At 31.3% G+C, this 21,923-nt stretch overlaps 1 protein-coding gene across 1 annotated transcript in view; it reads left to right on the forward strand.

Moving 5' to 3' along the window:
• NaCP60E (Na channel protein 60E) overlaps window positions 1-21,923 on the forward strand; it is a 213,991-nt gene that overhangs the window by 104,064 nt on the left and 88,004 nt on the right. The window contains exon 3 of the mRNA XM_088226406.1: window positions 21,087-21,285. Coding sequence (XP_088082532.1) covers window positions 21,087-21,285 — 199 coding nt within the window. The remainder of the gene's footprint in view (window positions 1-21,086; window positions 21,286-21,923) is intronic.

Genomic DNA, 21,923 nt, shown 5'->3' on the forward strand with positions numbered 1-21,923 from the left:
AATATGCCTTAACACGGGCACAGCCTAAAAAGCCTTAATAAGTTCATAAATATGTAAACTAGTATAATTTTAAATTAACCAATCAATCATCGTAATATTTTAATTAAATGGCCATTGTTAAAAAAATAATTTCCGAATATGACGAATTATTTACAATTTTTTTTCTAGGGACCATATCAAAATGCAATTTACTATTTTAAACAATAATTTTAGCCGGACCCGAATATCAATCAACTTTATACAGATATTTTAACCCGTGAAATTCAGTGTGGAGCAAAATAACAGTCTATTTATGTCATACAAAAGTCACAGAATATAGCAGCGGTAAAAACAACTCACCTGTGTTAATCGAGGAGGTTAGGCGGTATTGACAGAACATTTATTTCCACTGGAGTGGACCGTACAAGTGTTATACAATTACCAATTATTCATTTTTCTGTCATATTTAACAGCTCGGAAGCCTTTGCACACCGCATCCAATCGGATGTTCAGTGTTTTAGGAATAACATTTTTCTCATAAGCGCACATCCGATAAAATAGCGTCATAACTCGAGAAAATCTGGTTTTTAGTTAAGTTCACAAAGTAAATTGTAAAAAATACTCTCATGTCGTAAAAAATAACAGAATTGTAGCTTAACGATTTATATGCTTGATAGCTGTATGGTTTTCACGTGGTCAGCGACGGCGTCGTTATCAAACAGTGTAATGTAATATCTTTTTTCTTTATAACAATCGAGATTTACTTAAAAAATACTGTATCTTTTTTAAAGACAAATAAAAATATATATTACACATTGCCTTAAAGGGTGAAAAGGAAAACAAAAAAATTCAATTAAAAATACAATGTTTTCATGCGTATTAATTTAGTTTTATGGCTCTCCTAGAAACTCTGCTTTCATGAGTTATGACTCTATTTTATCAGATGTGCGATATGTAGATACTTTTGCCGGATGAAAATACTCGTACGAAATAAGTTTTTTATTTAATGTGTTCAATACTTTCGTCGTATCAACAATTTTGTAGAAAATTTTGTGTGACTTGTTTTACGAGTAATTGAAATAAAATATTTGCTTTTTAATTTTGTTGCAACAAAGAGGGTAAAATATTTTTGAGAAGGTAATTTTATCAATTTATTTATTTTACATAATCAAACAGTCGAAATGATATAATAACATAAAAAAGAACGGTTTAAAGACAGACCAGTGAAGTTTCTAAATAAAAATCATAAATATTAAATTGTGGTACAACGTATTACATGCGTATATACAGGCGTATATACAGGCGTATATACAGGCGTATTGCAGCCAGAAAGACTAAGTCTTTATTTATTTTAAAATAAATTAAGGGGCATGGTAAATATATCAATAGATGAAAAAAAACCTTTATAGTTTGAGCAAGAACGATAAAGAAAAGAGTGTTGTGCAAAGAGTGCCACAGACTGGCAGATGAAATAAATACTTATTTCTTGTCACGCAAAAGGGAACTTCCAGATTAACTTTGGAGATTAGGTTAAAAGAGTCCACGTTATTTTTTTGTAATTTTTATAAATAGCATAAATCAGATACAGTGCGTCTAATTCCAAGGGTTAAAATTCCATTTCGTTTCGCAGATTGGCTGTAATTGCAAAGCGTTTTATTGTTTTTAAAATCTAGGTATTTTAGAAATTTTTGTTGAACATTTTCAATCCTTTCAATGTTTGTTATGTATTGTGGGCTCCACACAACGGATGCAAACTCCAAGTTACTGCGTAAAAAAAGTGTTGTTGTGTAATTTTTTTTTATGTATTTGTTATTTTAAAGGGTTTGGAAATTTTAAAAATAAAGCCCAGCATTTGGTAAGGTTTTACAACAGGTAATATGGAAGTCTGGGCATTTGCAGGGCTTATCAAAGGGCAAATTTCTTCAATTCTTCCATTTGTTGATATGAGTGAAGTCAAAGAGCTGAAACCTTTATTGTTGTGAAGAGATTCATCTTACTGAATTATTTCACATACTTGGCAACGCCTGAAAACAAAGACTCCCGAGAGGGTGAAATCCAGTATTTTGTTTACAAACATTTAGACAAACTCAAATATTGTAATAAAACCAACTGGTCCAAGAAAAAGTTTGAAAATTGGAAAATTGTTTTCAGGCGTTGCCTAGTATGGGAAATAATTCAGTCAGATGAATCTCTTAGCGACAATAAAAGTTTCAGCTCTTTAATGCTTCCATTTGCTGATTTTAGTGAAAATCAGTAAATGGAAGCATTGAAGGAATATGGATGTTCAAACATAGGCAAAATGGTGAATGTTACATAGTGTGTATAGTAGCCCCTTAAACCAGCCAATGACAGATCATAAGCCCTGTAAATGCCTAGACATCCATATTCCATTCTTTAAGGTATTTTCCATACCTGTTGTTATTTGTTTATCTTAATGACTCCCGAGGGGGTGAAATCCAGTCTTTCGTCTACAAACATTTGAACAAACTCAAATATTGTAATAAAACATTTTATTGTTAAGTTTTCTCAGTATGGGTTACTAAGTTGGGGTAGCATAATTTTTAATGTTGCGTATTTTTAAAAACTAATAAATTATTAGTAATATAGTTGGCTTCGTGGTATAATGGTCAGCGCATTTGCCTAGCATGCAAGAGGTCACGAGTTCGATTCCCGACATGGTTGAAATGAAATTATTTAAAATAGTGTTTTTACTCTTCATAGTACTTGGACTGGTACCTGAAGCGTAAGACTGATCACCTTACCTTCAAAAAATATCGGTCCACCCTACTGTATAATTATATGAGAATATTAAAATTATTTATTCATGTTTATGTTTTTTATCTTCTTCAATATTATTACATAAGTTGTTTTTTTTATTTTTACTATCTTATTTTTTTTTAATATATTTATAAATGTACTTATTTATTGTATGTACATTTTTTAAATTCAATTTTTTAAACTTTTTTATTATTATTAATTCCATTTACATATTTTATTTTCAGTTTCTTAATTATTCACATTTCTTAACTTGTAAATTAATTTTATTCTATAACTGGGTTATTTTATTGCGTAGACTTAATTGATAACTGACATAGTCGTAGAAAATGATTATTGACTGTTTTTACAGTTTAATTTCCAACGTACCTTTATCTTCTATATAAATTATATGTAAGAACTATTGTTTTTTCCAAATAAATCAAGTAAAAATAATTTATTTTAAGTACCAGTAGAAGTTGAATGCACTAATTAATCAAATCAATAAGTGGAAGTGTACATAGTTATTTCATTTACATAAAATATAACTTATTACCTAATTACGATGAGATTCTATTAAGAACAATTTTTGATCGAATTCCATTGTAATTACATATGATGATTATCATTTTCCAATAACGTATTTTTAAACTTACGAATTGTACTGCAATGAAATGTAATTTCGTAATAATGATTTAGTTTATTTGCAATATTTAATATGAACATTTTGTTGAACAAACGTATAAAAAAAATGAATAAATGATGTATTAAATTGATTAATAATAATCCGAGTACGCATGTTACGTATCATAAGATTGAGTGAATATCTTCAGCTTTGAATGTGGTACAATTTATCATGTGGATGGATTGGAAGTCGTTATGCCAATTTGAAACGTGAAAATAAAGTTTAAAAACTGGATACTTGCTACAGCAAAAAAAGATAAAAGTTCAATAATAACGCTTTACTCCATCAGAAAAATAAAATAAGCTCCTCAAACAAATGGCGCAATCTCCATTATTCTACTTCCCAAACTTCCTACTTTTTTTGCTTACATGTGTGTAAAGTGAGTATTTTGTATCGATGTGCGATGTCAACTTCTTGAAAGTCATAATATAAAATATAAAATTTTTAATTCGTTGCAACAGAGAGGGAAAACATTTATAAAAAAGGAAGATGGAAGTCCAGGCATTCACAGAATTTACGACCTGTCATTGGCTGGTTTTATTGGCAATTTGAAAACTTTACACAATTTGTAACATTCACCATTCTGCTTGTTTTTAAACAATATTTTTGACATTGTTTATTTTCTACATGATTGTTTTATAACGTAGCATCGTTTTTTCAGACATAGTTTACGATAAATTTTATATTTGAATCACTAGCTTTGTGGTTATTCATTATAATAAAATTAAAAAAAACAACTTTGTTTTTAACAACTTTATTTATGTTTTTTCTAATACTTCCAAACACACTTACTGATATAATAAAAAAGATAGAATTCATTAGTTAGACAATTTGAAAAAAAAGCTAGAGTAGATTTGAAACCGGCCGGTAGAAAAAAAAAAGTGGTTAAAAACAAAGTTGTTTTATTTATTTTACTATAGTTTACGATTTTTATTGTTAAATTATTTTTTTACATTTCGCATTATTATACTCATTTCTCTATAGCACTCAAATTTAACTAAATGCCGCCTATTTAATACCTGTATTGTACCTCTTTACCTCTTTACCTCTTTACCTCTATAAGTTCCTCCTTAAGGCCCTATTACAGCGAACTATTGAGTTTTGAGAATATGTTCCTTAGAAAAATACTGGGAGTTTGGTAGTTTGAATTCGTAAGGAATGTGGAAATAAGACAACAAACACAGTCACCCCCTGAATTCCTATCGAGAGCCTTAACCACACTTGCCTATTTTAAAAAGCATCCGGTTTTTGCGTTCCTGTACATCCAGGGGTGATAGCCTGTCGGCAGTTCACGTTTGTCCTGTACATCCAAGGCTGACCAGTTCGTCGGCAGTTCACGTTTGAACTACGACACGCAAAACTTACTGGAAATACACACAAAGAGACCTGGAGAAATTTCGTGTATACCATATCCTCCACCAAGGGAGTCAACGTGGATTGACTGAGTTAATTTTTTTAAATAAAAAATATTCGCATTCTCATGGTTTACCCAAATATTGTAATTATGGGGACCGTTTTCAACGAGTTGTAAATAACTCATTAGAAAATGGGAACCAAGTTGTGGCAAAGCGTGGTGAGATCCTCGGACCTCAGATCCGTGAATCCGCGTCACTAGCCACGGGACCACAACTCGGTTCAGGTTTATTGTCATTTTTTTATAGAAATAAAATACCAATGATTCTCGAATCTTCTGCTTTTAAATAACCAGTGCCAGTTTCAGATCATTCGCGGCATATTCAAGACTGGTATCATTACTATGAAATTTAATATATTTTTAGAAAAACGTTAAGAATAGAGAATTTAAATCATACTATGTAAAAGTATTTTTCTATTTTTTTTTGCCTGCAGGACCTTTTTGTAAAGTGTTACGGGGTGAATAAATACAAGAGTTTTAATATCGAAGATGTCTCGGATGCGATGAGCCAGTTATACCACATTTGTGAATTTAAGTATCACTTGTATTATGAATTAAAAAAAATTCCACAGACAATTTTCACTAATAAACTTCAATGTTCATAAATAATATAATGGAAACAGCGCCAGCGGTGGCGTATCGACATGGTATTGACATGGTACGTGAACCGTTTGCTTCCTGACGATATAAATTCGTTCAGGTGTAAATAAATCAGATGTTTAATTATTCATTTATACGCCCCATGGTTTATTACATTCATTAGTAATACATTTGAGTGCAGTAATAATTTTCAATCTAGGTGAAAATATTATTAATTAATATTATATTATAAATTATAATAATTTGAAAAAGAAAAAAATTCAAAACCTTTAATTAATCAAAAAGGAATAAGGGGTTAAGGTAAATTTTTGTAATTTTTAATAAAAAATAGGGATTGCTGATTTTGTTCGTGCAGACTTCAATTATCTCTAGAGAAAGGCGTTGAGTGATATTTGTAAATTCAATTTGTAGATAGAGCTATTCTTTATTTCTCTTTTACCTTAATGGTACATTTTAGGCTCTCTCGTGTGTTCCATTTCGGGTTCCTCCCGAGTGCCACCCTCTCCTCTCCTCCCATCCCTTTAATATCCTAGGGTGCCCTGTCAATGCGAGCGCCATGAATTCCTCGGATTAAATGAGTCTTGTGTGAAAGTGGCAAATTGTATAAACAGCGAACAAAAATATGTACCCGCTGCACGCAAACATTTAAAAAAATAATATCTCGATGATAATCGATAAGATAATCAAGAAAATAGTTCAAATATGACACAGTTTGAGAACGGCGGCGTTCAAATAAGTGATTGTATTTGTGTGACATACAGCCATCAAGTAAGTAAATAGTTGGGCTAGAATCTTTTTTTATAATTTATTCTGTATACAATACTAAAAATCAGATTTTTTGAGCTATTACTATTTTTATTGGATGTGCGATATGATGGTAATTATTCAAGTTGTAATGAACTGTTTTTGTGTAAAGAATGATTACATGGAATTTCGACTTATCCAAAAGTTTTTTTCTATCAGATGAGCGTGAATAAATGAAAAATTTCACTTAAAATACAATGAAATGAATGGCGATAATACTAGCTGATCTTCGCCGTAATATATGAATTTGATTTATGTTAATGTTGAATATCGTTAACAGTGTCGTGTTGGGACAACCGAAACCAGCGCTGGACGAAGAGAGTTTGAATTTACTTTTGCAGCCGCTGGTGAAGTGTTGCGTTGCAACGATGGCAGGCCTGGCACGTGGTGTTGCAAGTGCCAATAAAGTCTTCGTGTCATGTAGCATTTTACAAGAAATTAAGAAGGTGGTTGATATCGACTAAACTCCCCGCGAAGCAGTCGCCTGTCATAAGACAATGTAAAGTAATAAAATCAGTAATAATTTAATTAAACTGTATTTTTTTACAAATTATTGAATGCGACATAGAACTGTTATATGTAGAATATACAGCACATAATTTGCTTTACATTCTGCAAACATTGTGAAACATTTTTTAAGTTAATTACTCGCTAAGGGATTGTACTCTTTAATTTTTAAATGTTCGTTTGAACACTTTTAAACTTACCAAAGTTACTGCCGGTTTAAGTGTAGCAGTTAAAGTTGGTTTTAATTGGAAATTATATCCTCGTCAACAAGTGCTGTAATAATATTACGAAAGAATAAGTAAAATAACTTTTTTATTGCCAATCGTAAAAAAAAATTCGTGATATTTCTTATATATTTATTTGATGAAATGCCAGATTTATTTCTGAGCTACATGCTACTTCTTGCCATAATTCCTATATCCTTAGATAACATTTGCATGTTTTGTAATTTTTTATTCAATTTCAAATTTACAAAAAACGTGAATGGGGGTACGTCTTTATTTCAGAATATATCTCTCAAACATATGCAACTATTTTTGTTTTTATCTGTGTCTAAGCGGATAAAAAAATTAGTCCTGTGAGTGTAAAATAGAACCAGAATCCTGAAAGAGTATTTTTGACGCTGTTTTCAGGTAAAAGTCCTGAAAATGAAATCGAGTGAAGAATCGTCCTTCTCGTTGTGTTGTGAATACTGCGATTGATATGAAATATTTGTTTTTAAAGGTGGTTAATTGTAATTTATTTTACTGTTATTACATTCGATTAAGATACGCTGCATTTACTCAACAAATTCAGTGTCCCTTTACACCGTCAGGTGCAGATAAGTGATTTTTAGGTTTATTTTAGGAAATACGAAGAAACGCGAAAATGATTTTTTTTAAACCTGTAAACAAACTTTTCGGAAAACTTCATAAGCAATGAAAATTAAATATCTTTCGATTATTCTACTCTCACAATAAACAAGCTAACCCGACTAAATAGTTTAAATAGTTCTTTTTTCAAATGGCAATTTGTCTAATCAAATAACTCATTCCCTACCATCAAACTTTAAACCTGCATTCTACCCAACTAATAATACAGGAGAATTAGTAAAAAATCAGCAAGATAAAGTCCCAATTCAATTGTAATGATTGCGATTCAATAAACGAAAATATCATTTTAATTAAGACACCGGATTAAACGTTTTTTATGTTGAAAATAAAATATTAAAATTAGACAATGAAATCTTAGAAGTTAAGAAAGCTATTGAGAAAACATTAATAAATAACCAAACGAACAATATTTATATCAATATTATTAATATTTACCACAAAGTTGTTGAATCACATATTTAGTGCTTTAAATATAAAATCTAAAACAATATTTCCTTTAGTCCACTCCTGTCTAGTTTTAAAAAACGTTTAACTTAACACTTTCCATCTTTACAAGACAAAATACTTGATTCATTAGTTTCATTAGTTTGATGATATTTAGTAATCACTGTTCAAATAAAGTGGGAGAGAATTCATTCGTTAAGTATTCCTTGATAATAAAGAAAGGGTAGCTTTGAAACCGGTCGTTAGAAAAAAATAAAAATAAGTGGTTAAAAATGAAGTTGTTTTATATTTATTTTATTATTTAATAAGTATTTGGAAAAGCAGGATAGGATCTCTTGTATTTTCCATCCATACTTACCGTTTTTTAACAAATAAATTTTGATTTTTGATGAGTTTTATAATATATATGAGGTACTGACATTTTGCATGCATCTTATAAAAGTTCGAGTAACATCATTCGTTATTTTTTTTTAATATTTCGCATATTTTCATACCTACATATCTTGAACATTCTGCGCAACTCTGTTTATTAGACAGAAAAAATAAATTAACCATTGAGTTTTTACAAATTTATATTTTTTCCATGATCTCTCTCCATTTTTCCTTTCTTACTGCTGGAACTCCCATATCTTATAAGCCTTGAAAAGTTGTTGTTGACAATAAGTAATTCCAGATGAAATTGGACGAATTAAGAAAAAATTAAGCTAATGGGGGTCTCGTTAAATGTGTTGTACCAGGAGTACAGAAGAGAAGCAGATTATAAGGCAGCGTTCGAGACATATTACATATTCACGCTCAGTTAGCCTCGGTAGCTGTAACCATGAGCGTAATGCCTAACGTAATACCCTCACCCGAGTCATTACAACTAACTTCTTACCTCTCCACGACTCATTGTCTCCTGGTAGAGGTTTTCTGAAGGCTTGATCAATTTGAGGCATTTATTTGGAGTACGTAGGAAATATTTGTTTTAAAAATATTATTATTACTGGGTTTAAAATCTTTTTTCTTAAGGTGGTTCTTATAAAATTATGGTAAAAAATAGATTTTAGCTAAATTTAATAAAAATGTAGATAGTAAGTATTTTGTGTTTCAATAATTGTTTTAAAAATATTATGTTAACACATCGTATATTTTATAGTTCAATAATTTCTATAGCGCCATTTTTTTGGAAAATAACCTCAAAGGCGCTGTATAATAAATAAATATCCAAGCACGTCTTGCAGCTACAGAACGCATGAACAATTGGGATTCTAGTTCCTCGTTTCCAACTATGATCTATTTAAATTAAAACAGATAAGAGCTAGATAACGCCTTGCAACTACAAAGCGCACGGACGATAAGTAATCTAGCCCCTATTTTCATAATGCTTTAATTTGACAATGAAGTTTAGTCATTTTTGAAAAAACATATAATTGGAACCCTGTATTTAGTAGCCCTACGCCTTACGTGTTAAATACAAGGCTAAGGTACTAGGAAAAAATCGTTATAATCTTGGAAATGGGATGTTCGGTCACTGATTTTGGTTTATTACCTTTATGAGTCCAATCACCATTGTTGCAAAGTCCAAAAACAATGGCGCGTGATAACTACATTTACCGACAGTGTGGGTATCTGTTAAGGATATTCCATCTTTCCTGCATTCTGCTTCAAGATTATGGCGTTGTTAACTGAAAAATGGGCACTGAAATAACAGATGTTCGATACTCTGTGGAGAAAAATCATCGCATGGACAATAGTCATCATTCCTTAACTTTATTATCCTTAACGAATTAGAAGGTAGGTATTTAATATTTAATGCATTTAACAAAAAAGACAAGTTCAATTTTAGATGTACTGTTGAAATTTATTAAGGGGGAGTGGTGTTCTAGATAGTTAAATTTTGCTACTTTCGAGTTCACAAATCACAATTTTACTCGTTTCATAAAACGTCATACCGCTCGAAATTATTTTAAGTGGTATAGTATATTGAAATCAAATGGTCCACCCTTCGCGTTATGTAATTACAATTTATACACGTGTACATGTGTATGTCCTTAGAGGAAGTAGACAGCTTATAACATGAACCCGCGATCACCATTTGTTATAACTGGGCACTAGTTATATCCAGGAGAATAATTTTCTCACTAAAACTAGTAAACTTTAAGTCAGTTTCGCCCGAAATGTTGTAATCTTCAATTCGTACAACTTCTACAGAACATAAATTTAATTTTCTCTGAAAAATTATTTGACAAGTACTTTTATGGTATTAAAAGTCTTAAAACGGGAAAAAGTAACAAGTTTTTTAATTTTTCTAATTACTTTCTATGGTGTTAGGTAAAAAGTACTCGTACTGAAAAGTCAAACTTTTAATCCGCGTGTCATTTCTTTATTTATGCTTTATATAGTTCATTTATATTATAAACTTTTAATTACATCACATTTTGTATCAAAATTAATTAATCGTTTCGTCTGATAAACCCGTATTTGTTCAATGTTTCTTTGATGACTCTTTTTCATACTATAAATATAAAATAGGCGGCCTCCGTGGTGTAGTGGTCAAAACGCTTGACTCGCGCACGGAAGGTTCCAGGGTCGATTCCCGGTGAGAACACAAAAATTAAAATGTGATTATTCTCAAACCTGGTTGTTTTGTAATGTAATTCACCACTGTAATTGGGCCTCCTGGCCTGTTGTGGTGCAAAAAAATTGAATGAAAAATGAAATGAAAAATGTTAATGATATTTTTTCATTATTGTTTTTATCCCTAAAATTCCGGATTATTGTTATAATTAATTATTGTTTTAGAGAACAGTTTTTTATCCAATTGCTGAGTGTAAAAACGAATTTTTAAAGATTTTTCATTGACTTGCATATTTTTATTTAGACCTTTGGTATAAGCATTGGTCACATTATCCATTATACACATGTTCATAGATAATAGTATTTACATCCAATAATCTACGATCGAAATATTTATTTATTTATTCATTCAAAATTACCCTCGTTTAAATATTTATGAACTTATTAAGGCTTTTTGGCTATACCCGCGTCAAGTAATAATAATAAACAATAAAAAATACATAGTTAAATAATGTCAAATTATTAACTTCGTTTTATTTTATTAAGATATTACAACAACAAACTTTTTGAAAAAGGCATTTGGATGTGTAGGTTCATGACCAAAGCGGTTGGTTTAAGTGATAATTTTACATTTTTCTTTATTTATTCATTCAAAATTACACTCATTTTAATATAAGTGAACTTATTAAGACTTTTTAGGCAATGCCATAATAAATAACAATCAAAAATACATAGTAAAATTAATTAGATTAAAATATAATGGCATGTGATGCAATATAATAAAAATCCAGAAAAAAGGGTATAAGTAATAAATAATAAAACTCCAAAGAATACAATTTAAAAAAGATAATCAGACATCAACATTAAAATGTAAATTATGAATTATTCAATTAAGATTCATACATAATCAATAATACAAAATAACAGTTTCATTGAAATCATCAAATAAAAGTATAATAGTAAAATATAGTAGTATTTAAAATAAACAACAAAATAATAGTATCATTGAAATCAAAAGAAAAAGAATATTTATATTAAAACATAATTGAAATGATAATTGAAATATGGTTTCTATAAACTCACTATACACTGTAGTAAAAAATAGGAGTAATAAATAATATGCCAAATAAGATTGAGTGCTAAATTAAATAATACATCATGAAAAAACAAAAAAATACATAATGAAAAAAACATAAAAATACATCATGAAAAAAACATCAAAATATAAAAAAAGCAAATAAAAGTAAAAGTATGGAAGGAAAGCAGATTTTTCGCCAATTGCTAATCTCGAACTTAAAAAAATTGACAACCTCGTCCCTATCGATGAGCATTCTGTGTAATATTCAGCATCCCGCCTATATTTTTTCGTATGTCCATATTTCTTTCGTTGATTTTCACGGTGTAAAATATGTATTTAATATAAACGAAAAATCAAAAGCTTTTTCTTTTCAACAATTGTAAAAATATTGATCCGACACTAAATGAGTTTTCTCGCCTTCAAGGTCAGGCAGGCAAAAAATTAAGAACTCTCTTTCTGAATGAATAAAATAGAAATAAAAGTCTCGCTTTCAAGTTAATTTAATCCTTTTCGCGGCATAAAACACCGGCAAAGGCTTTGTCACTCTTTCTGCGTGAGTTATGCTCTAAACATCAGCCGACTTACTTCGCGTTCATTGAAAATTCACCATGGAGCTAGGGTTAGATTCAACCCACATTTTTTAAGTTAACCGCATACTTCGTACTGTATAGTGCAAAACAAAACGATCGTCGCTGTCACAAGATGTCGTTCGTGCTGAATACGCGGGCGCGGATACTTTCGGCGGCAAAACGTTTCCTCCAGAGTTTCCGGTTAGCGCGATAAACCCGGATTTCCGTAATTACTTCTCATGAATACAGCTGATATAGTAGAGCTCTCTGAACCCAACACTCCCGCGTATTTATAATCGAATTTTGATCGCCGAGTGAACCGTTGGATAATGAATTCATGTTTGACCATTTAAATTGCTAGTGAATGGTTTGACGCGATGCGACTATGGTAATTTTAGTTTCTAAAGAAATTTCCAATTTCGTTTTTTTTACAAAAAAAATAACAATAAACATACAATGGATACAGGTCAAGACTGCCAAACTGCGTATTATTATATTGTCAGTCAAATTTACTAAATTTCGGTACTTGGCAGATGCTATAGAGAGTTTTTGCATTCACTTAAACCAGCCAATAACAGGTCCTGTAAATGCCTAAACTTTTATATTATTTTATCAAAAATTTAGATCTGAATCCTAGGGTGGAAATCCAGCCTGTCTGCAAACATTAAGATATGCTCAAAACATTGTTGTATTAATTAACTGGTAAAAGAAGAAGTGTAAAAAAAAACAAACACCGGCCACAGAACTGCGTCTTTGTCTTCTATGTTAAAAGTTCTTTTTTCCTGTTTTTGTTTTATACAGTTAAACAGATTTATTGTGACATTGGCATCACTTTCATTTGTACAATCGTTCTTTAAATAGTAAATATTTTTTGTATTAAAATCCAGCATATAAATACAAATTTTACTTTCCAAATCCGATGTGAAAGCGTCAAATTAAAGATTTTTTTTGTCATTTTCCCACTCATTTGGATCTGTTTTAAAGGTCCTGTGGCCTCTTTTCAAATCCGCACATTGCAACAATGTTTTTTTAGCTTTTGTGTACGGTAAATATTTTTTTTTTTCAATAAATTGTTTCAATTCTTTTCAATTCGAAGATAACGAAAAATACAACGTCATTATTTTAATAAATAAGATAGAACAACATTTTCAGTTAGTCCAAATTTTTGTAGACAAGAACTGGATTCAAATCCCCGGGGAGGTGTTAACATTAACATACAACAACAGAGATGAAGAACATTTAAGAGAAGGTAATATAGAAGTTTAGGCATCTACAGGGCTTATGACCTGTCATTGGCTGGTTTAAGTGGCCACTTTGCACACTGTGTAACATTCACCATTCTGCCCATATTTCGATGAATCTCACCCGCATAAATAAAGGTTTCAGCTCTTTAACTTCACAAACATCAACAAATGAAAGAATTGAAGGAATATAGATGTTCAAATACGGGCAGAATGATGAATGTTACACAGTGTATAAAGTGGCAACTTAAACCAGCCAATGACAGGTCATAAGCCCTGTAGATGCCCAAACTTATAAATTACCTTATCTTGAATGTTCTTCATCTCTGTTGTAATATGTTGAATAAGATAGATATATTAAGTCTTGTTTCCTATGTAGACAAGTATTACATCATAGCCACAGGAGAGTAAACGTACAACGACGGAAATGGAGAACCTTTTGGAGAAGGATTTATTTTTTAATTTGGAAGAAACTAGTAGTTAATATGAAAGTAATGAGTATATTTCATTGCCATTGTTTCTGTGTTCCCACAGAAGTTTTTTTGTGCACATCCCGTTTCTCCACCCCGTCCGGGAAGTACGTCCATTTGCTTGAACTATTATCAATTTCATCCCCCAATTTTCCTCCCTCGCGCGGACTAAGTTTGTATTTCCGCAGGACGTGGCCGGAATAATATCCAAACTAAGATGTCATTTCTATTCCATAATTTCCCTTTGGTATAACCGATTTTCCGTCATACATTTTTTTATTTTAGTTGCAAATTATTTGTACCTTGCTACAGTTTCTTGCGAGGTTTTATCGAATACATTTACATTTTCATGTATCTTGAAATTGTATTCAGTAGACTTTAATTTTCTTCCACCGAAGATAACAATAGTAAACATCAAATCAAAATTATAATAAATTCCGTTTTTTGTATGAAAGCGGCTTGGCTTTTTTTAGCAGAACATAGAATGGCCTTACTGCACCCGATAAAACCTATATCTCATTTTTCCAAAATTGTTGACTGTTTTCTTTCTACATAACTACGTTCAAATACTATGCTACTATAATCTGAGAGTCTCCGGGTTTAGCAGCACGTAACTTCTGGCCGTCACGAAAATAATAACCGTGCTAAAAGGAAAACGTTTTGACACCATTTTATTTATTTATTTATTCATTCAAAATTACAAAATTAAATATTTATGAACTTGTTAAGGCTTTTAGGCTATGCTCGTGTCAAGCCACAATAAATAACAATAAAAATACGTAGTAAATTTGATTACATCAAATTATAATGACATAGATAAAAATCTAGAAAAAAAGGTAAATTTAATAAATAATCAAATTCCAAAGAAAACGACGAAAAAAAGATTATCAGAAATAATTTTTAAAATATAAATTATACAAATTAAGAATCACACATAATCAGATATATAAAATCAACAAAATAATAGTAAAATATAGTAGTATTAAAAAAAAAACAAAATAAGAGTATCATTTAAATCACCAGAAAAAGAATATATATATAAAAGCATAATTGAAATGATAATTGAGATATGTTTTGTAGAAACTCACTCAATACTCTAGTAAGAAATATAAGAAATAGGAACAACAAATCATATGCCAAATAAAAGTACGTACTAAATTAAATTATACAAAAATACATTATGAAAAAAACATAAAAATTATCAATATACATAAAAAGCAAATAAAAGTAAAAAGACATTGAGAGAGCCACGAAGACCCGACTGAAGGCCATTTCGAAATAAGTCTTTTAGAAATGCTACGAACAATTTTTTTACGGTGTCGTTATTTGCCTACTTGATAATCAACAAAAATGTTAATATTTTGAAAAAAAAATTAAGTATGTCAAGATGTTTGTAGATAAATGTATTGGATTTTAGCTTTTAAAACAAATTTTCAAATGTTTTGAATGCTACGCGTAATTTAACGTGATCACTGAAACCACTAAATGATAGATCATACAACCTGTAAATGCCTTGACTTCTATAATCTTTTCTCGACATTGTTCCCCGTCTCTGTTGTAATACGCGTCTCTATTCTGTTATAAGTCAGTTACGAGTACAATACTTTGTAAAACACAATCGCAAATTCAATTAAAATCACAAAGGCTGTTTGACAAAACGATAAACATTCCGAGAGTTTATTTGTGTAATAAATTATCAGACATTTAGGGTTTCAAATCAACTGGTATCAGACATAGTAAAAACAAAGGACCTTTCAAAGGTCCCGATAAGGATCGCTACAAATGATCTGCGGTCCTATAGTGACGTGCCCTTTGTTGAACCCTTTGTTGAACCTTATCCGCACCTCTATATTCGTAGTCCTTTCATATGAGCTGTTTTCGGCAAACTTAAAAACTCTACGTTAATTAATGAAAACCTCGTTTTATGTTTAATGTAATATTTCATAGGTAATACGATTTAAAATTAATATTTCAAAAGCGTCTGGCGTTTGTTATACCCTTTTAATGATACGAAAAAACATATTTAATGAGAAAAATATAGGGATTTCTCCCTTTTTAACGTTGTTAGATGCCTTTATGTATATTACGAACTGGGTTTTAATTCTATGGTAGTGTTGTAGACATTAAATCGAAGGTTCGAGTTTTCAATCCCACTGTATAGCAACTTGATTTTCATTTTTCTAACACAAGTTATTTACGACTGGGTTTGAAAATTTTAATATTCGGTAAAATTACAAATCTTTGTTTTATAACCACTTTAACGAAACTTTTCTCTAATGTGGACTATTTTCAGAACACAACTTGTAATTTCTTTATTAATAACGACTCCAATAAATGAAAAATCATTTCGGTTAATCTGGTACATCAAACAATAACTACTGATTTTTTCAAATTCCAATAACAAAATAACATAAAATAATATAACAAAAAGTATTGCTTGTACATTGTTGTCAAATATCAAAATGAAAACAATAAAATAAAAAAAAGGCAAAACAGCCGCGGTGGGCGAATTTCGTCAATAATAAAGCTTCTCTAGCTTAAAAACTGGTCTTTAATTAAATTAATATTATGTGGTTAAAAAAACTGTTTTTATAAAATTGAAACTTTTTATTATTACTGCGACACGTTTCATTATCTTTGAAAAACACAATTATAGTTTCGGGAGAGCACTTCTCCGTAGATCATAGAGCATAGTTGTGTTCTTTTAAGAGAATAAAACGTGTAAAACTAATAACAAAGTTTTTATTTTTAAAAAAACTTATAAAGAAGTGTTACGAAGTGAATGCCTATTAAATGATTTATTTATTTTTATTATTATTTAACGAATAACCACAAATTTTGCGCTTCAAATATGAATTTCATATTCAATTGTTTTTTTTTTTTATCTTGGGAAAATTTATTCGTGTTTATTTTGTATGTATATTTAACTTTTCTGTAAGTGTCGTCTATTTATTTATTTACATAAATGTAGTTTATTGTACATTATGGATACATAAGTCCCAACTCAATGGGACTAAAAGTCCTGTGTTGAGATGCGACGAGCAATTAGTTGACACAGACACACGAGTATATCATCACAAATATAGGATAAGAAACACATAAAATAAAATTTTATGGTAAACAATAAACTCAAAATTTCGGAAAATCATCACGGAGTTTGCTACTCAAATCCATCCACCTAAGGAAAATCCAGTCCTTAACTATTTTCTTGAAAATAGTTTTTTGTCCTTGAGAGCTTAATACACTCTTCCAAAATATTGAACTCTCGGTGCGACAAATAAGAGATGTCCCTGATAATAAAATAAAATAGCACTTCTTTGATATTTACAAGGCTGGCCGACAACCAACACCTATGGACTGTGAATATAACTCTAATTGACATATCATAAGCTACCCCTAGACTAAAGGCTGACGTCATCGCGCGCACACACTCACAAACTCCAAATTGAAATCATAAAGTCAGTATCACAAACACCAGCGATAAAACTCCAAAGTTCTTACCTCCCGTGGACACGATTTTTTGGCCTTGTGAAACCTTATTATCCCTTTTTCTTTTATTTTAACCCAAATAAAAAACTATTATACTAAACACGTTTTGTAATATTATGTTTATTTAATAAAAATGTGCTTCCGAAATTTTCAAGCGCAAGAGCTTGTATCTTTTTTAGTGAGAAACAGAAAAGAAAAAACATAACATCGATGGCTTAGAACTGAAATATGTCCAAAAAATCCATTTTTTGCCGGAAATGAGTTTAGTACTGAAAAGTATTAAGTTTAACCTTTATTTTTATGTGTTAAAATATTGTATCTCCTAAACCTACTAATCTAAAGATATATACTTATTAAAATATGTTGTAAATGCTGACAAAATTTGAAAGCACAGATATTTATGAAAAAATCTATTTCCATAATAATATATTTATTTTTATGCCAAACTTAAGTCCATGCCAAAATGGTGTATTTACACCAGATACAAAACCTTGTTTCTATAAAATAAATTCTAATCTTTCAAGGTGTGCAAAACTTCAAATGCGATTGTCTCAGTATTATGATTTATGGAGGTACAATATTTTAGTTCTCAGCCATCGACATTATACTTACATTAAATATTGAAACTGAGACTGTAAAAAATATCTAATAATTGTAATAAGAAATATATTAAACTTTTTAATTAAAAAGGGAATGTAAAGACTCGAGGGAGGCTTCAAATTTTTTTTAGTATCAACTGAGGCCCAGTCAAATTAGCGCTTTGTGTTCAAAAAACATCTCAACTTAAAAAAAGCGAATAAAAACAATTTTATGTTCTTTCATGTAATTGTCTATTTCATCCTAACTTTTTTTCCGGGAACTTAGGTATCGAACAACTTCGTTTAATGAGGTTTATGTTTTAAACGTCATTAAACGAGGCACTTAATTATAAATATATATATAAATATCAAAAGGATCTCCTATTTTATAAATACGTTTATTATTACATTTCAGATATTTCTCAAAGTTCAGTTATTAGCGTACTTATGGTACATTGAATGTTTTAATTGATGAGGAGACAATGTAACTTTACTCTTACCATTGCAATTATCAATAGACTATTGATGTGCCCATTGAGTCCCTTGAGCGTCATCACGCGTAAAGAATGGTAGTAATGGTTATTTAAATTTTCAAGCCAAAAAAAGTCATCTACAATATTCCAAGTTTGTCCAAATATTTGCAGACAAATACTGAATTTCACTCTTTAAGGAGTAATCAAAATTAACAAAAAAAATATTAAAAAGTTGGTTTGCATGTTTGTTTTAATTGGTGTCCTGACGAAGAAACGGGTACGTCTTGAAACCGGTAAACATATAAAAGTCGGTAAGTGGTTATATACGAATATTTAATAACATCTAGTAAAATGTTTGACCACAAAGTTCATGCTTAAAATATTAATACTACAAAATTAACACGTAACTACGGTTTTCGACAACATTTTTGAGAAAAAAATATTAAAGTCAGGTCATTTGCTAGTTTAAGTGGCTACACCAATCCGATTCATTCATTTTTCTCCATTTCTTTTGTAATATATTATTAAAAATAACCTTTATTTTTGGTGTCGAAAAAAGAATAATTATGAAAAAAACTTTTCTGTGCAAATAACATATCGTGTAAATACAAGTCTAATAATACCCTTACGGATGTCTTTATAGACATGACATTCCTTTATATTAATAACAATTGTTAATAACACAACAATTTCCAAAATTTACAACGTTTTTAAGTTAATAGATTTCTCAGGATTGGGTGTAGTCTACCTAACTATGTACAATGTACAGCCTCTTCAAAATGCACACATTTTTATATGCAGTGCAAAACATTAATAAAACAAGACTACTTACTAGCGTATTTATTATGCAAGTTAAATTATCCACATAGTATGATGGTTAGTGTGCGAACATTAAAAATCGGCACAACTTAAATGTTGACGCAATAGAATTCTAGAATTCACACGATGATTTTTAAATGCAAAAGAAATTGTTTTACGGGATTATATTCTCACAGTGCAATGATCCGTAGATAAAACAGCACGTTAAAAATACATTAGTCCTCCGCCACTTTACGTAATACATTCTTTCAAAACGCAACAATGTGCAGAAGCTTGTTTTCATTCAGAAAGTCCTCGCGCATTGAGTTCTCAGTTCGCATTCAAGAGGGAAAAATACGTTCGTTTATTGTAGCGCCACCGCCGGAAGCCCTCGGAACAATGTTCGGGGGATGATAACTAAGGGCGGGCACTCGAGCGCGGGCCTCGACCCTCGACCCCCGCCCCCACTGGAGTCAGGCCCTGAATACCGAGCCTCGCTCAGGTGCTCTCATCCTCCGAGTGCTCGCCACACTCGCCTCGCTATTTGCATTCCTCGCCGAAGCGAGCTTTGATTGATTTCTCGAGCCATTTTCGAGTGTTTTAAGAGGTTACTTATTCAACTGATCAATACGACCTCATTGTAAAGTGAAGTGATTTTCTTTTCTTCGTCTTAAGGCCCAGATACAAGCCGCTGGGCCGCCGCGCCGATGCTAGGTATTTTATGTATTTAAACAGTTCCACATTTCATCTTGTAATTATTTTTAAATATATAATTCGAACCGACCGATGCGCTTTCAGCTCGACCTTGTCTCCGAGCTGACAAATAAATTAATCTATGATTTTCATTTTATTTAGGACGACGCACGCCATGCGTAAATACTATAATATAATATGTTAATACGGTATCAGGCGGCCACAGAGTTTTAAAATATTTCCTAAGTTTGATTGAATTACAATGAAAAATTCAATAATTGGAAATATTTAGAGTATTTATTAACTTATCTGGGATTAAAAAACGATTTTTTAATAAAAATGTCTGTTACAAGCGCATGAAGCATGACAAAAAAGGCATTTTTGCTAGTTTTTGCCTAAGCTCCTGCATTTATTTCTCATGAAATTTATATAATTTCAATTTGAGATTCAATCGCTCTATACTGTAGATATTTACTTAACTATTCGTATAGAATTAACAGAATAATCATCAGTAATATTGTTTCTTTTGGAATGATATAAAGTGATGTTTCTGATATCTGAACCTCAAAAAAAATTCAAATACATAATTCTTCTGTACGTGTGTATGTCACTGAGCTTCTCCTAAACAGCTGAACCGATTTTGATAAAAAAAAAATTGTGTGTGTTTGAATGGGTCCCTGAATGGTTCTTTATTGAATCCACATTATTAATCTAACAAACAATCGACTCAACACACGATAACGAAGAGGACTCTGAGCCAATCACATGAGGAGATAAAATGAAAAACTTACCCACATTACGAATGTATAAATAGCTCAAAAAAGGCAAAAATAAATAACGTGTCCTTTTCTCTTCAGATAACGAGATATTGCACTCTTTTTTATTTTGCTTTAGGCAACAGCAAATCACACAATGACGAAACGAAAAGATTGAAATGTCAAATTTAATATCAAATGTCACTTAATATATAGTTTTTCGAATATCAAAAAAACGTTTGCTGAACCAGTTAATAGCAGGCAAGCCAACGTTCGAGAGTTTGCATTTTTTTTAATAGGCTAACTTGAGTTTCCTCATTCCAGGCCTGAAGACTATCATCAACGCGCTTCTGCACTCCTTCAAACAGCTGGCGGAGGTAATGACGCTGACCATCTTCTGCCTGATGGTGTTCGCACTCTTCGCGCTGCAGGTTTACATGGGCGAGCTGCGGAACAAGTGTGTGCTCAACATGCCCGCGGAGAACTTCACCTTGGCCAACATGACGGACCACGCCTGGAAAGAGTGAGTTCTTCATACTTTTCTTTACGAATAACATTATAAATACGTATTGCGTATCCGATAAATTAGAGCCATAACTCAAAAAGCAGAATTTTCAGGAGAGACAAAAAACTAAATTAACATATGGTCTAAAAACCATGTATTTCATTGAGTTCTTTTGTTGTCCTTTTCTACCTTTCTTCGTCTTGCGGTGCCTTATCAGGTCTCCTTGAAGTTGTCGATCACTACAGCGAAAGCATCTCGGTCCTGCGCTACTCCGAGGGCAGGACAACTGCTTGTTGGATGTACTCGTCCTAATGATTCCTGGAAAAACATGACTAGAGTGGTTTTCCGTTGCCTTCTCTGGTGGACTTTTCTGTCGGGGTTACCTTTCCTAGTTGGTTGGTTCTAGTTTTGAGGCACCAGAAACTCGTACTCGTTCATACTCTCGTTGTCACTGTTATACGTGCAATTCCATTGCCGAGGGTTCGCGACGTGAACGCTAACGAGTTGGACTAGTCAGTAGTGTTGCCAGTGGAATGCAACTGGGCATTCGTAGAATTTAATTAAATCATACCCTCCGGCAAGATGTGACTTACTGACTGTGACTCTACTGACGGTTCGAACCCTAACCTCGAAGCAATGCAAATATGTCATGTAGT

Source organism: Micrasema longulum, unplaced genomic scaffold (assembly GCF_059751315.1).
Source record: "Micrasema longulum isolate JH-2025_06_02 unplaced genomic scaffold, ASM5975131v1 h1tg000429l, whole genome shotgun sequence".
Lineage (NCBI taxonomy): Eukaryota > Metazoa > Arthropoda > Insecta > Trichoptera > Brachycentridae > Micrasema > Micrasema longulum.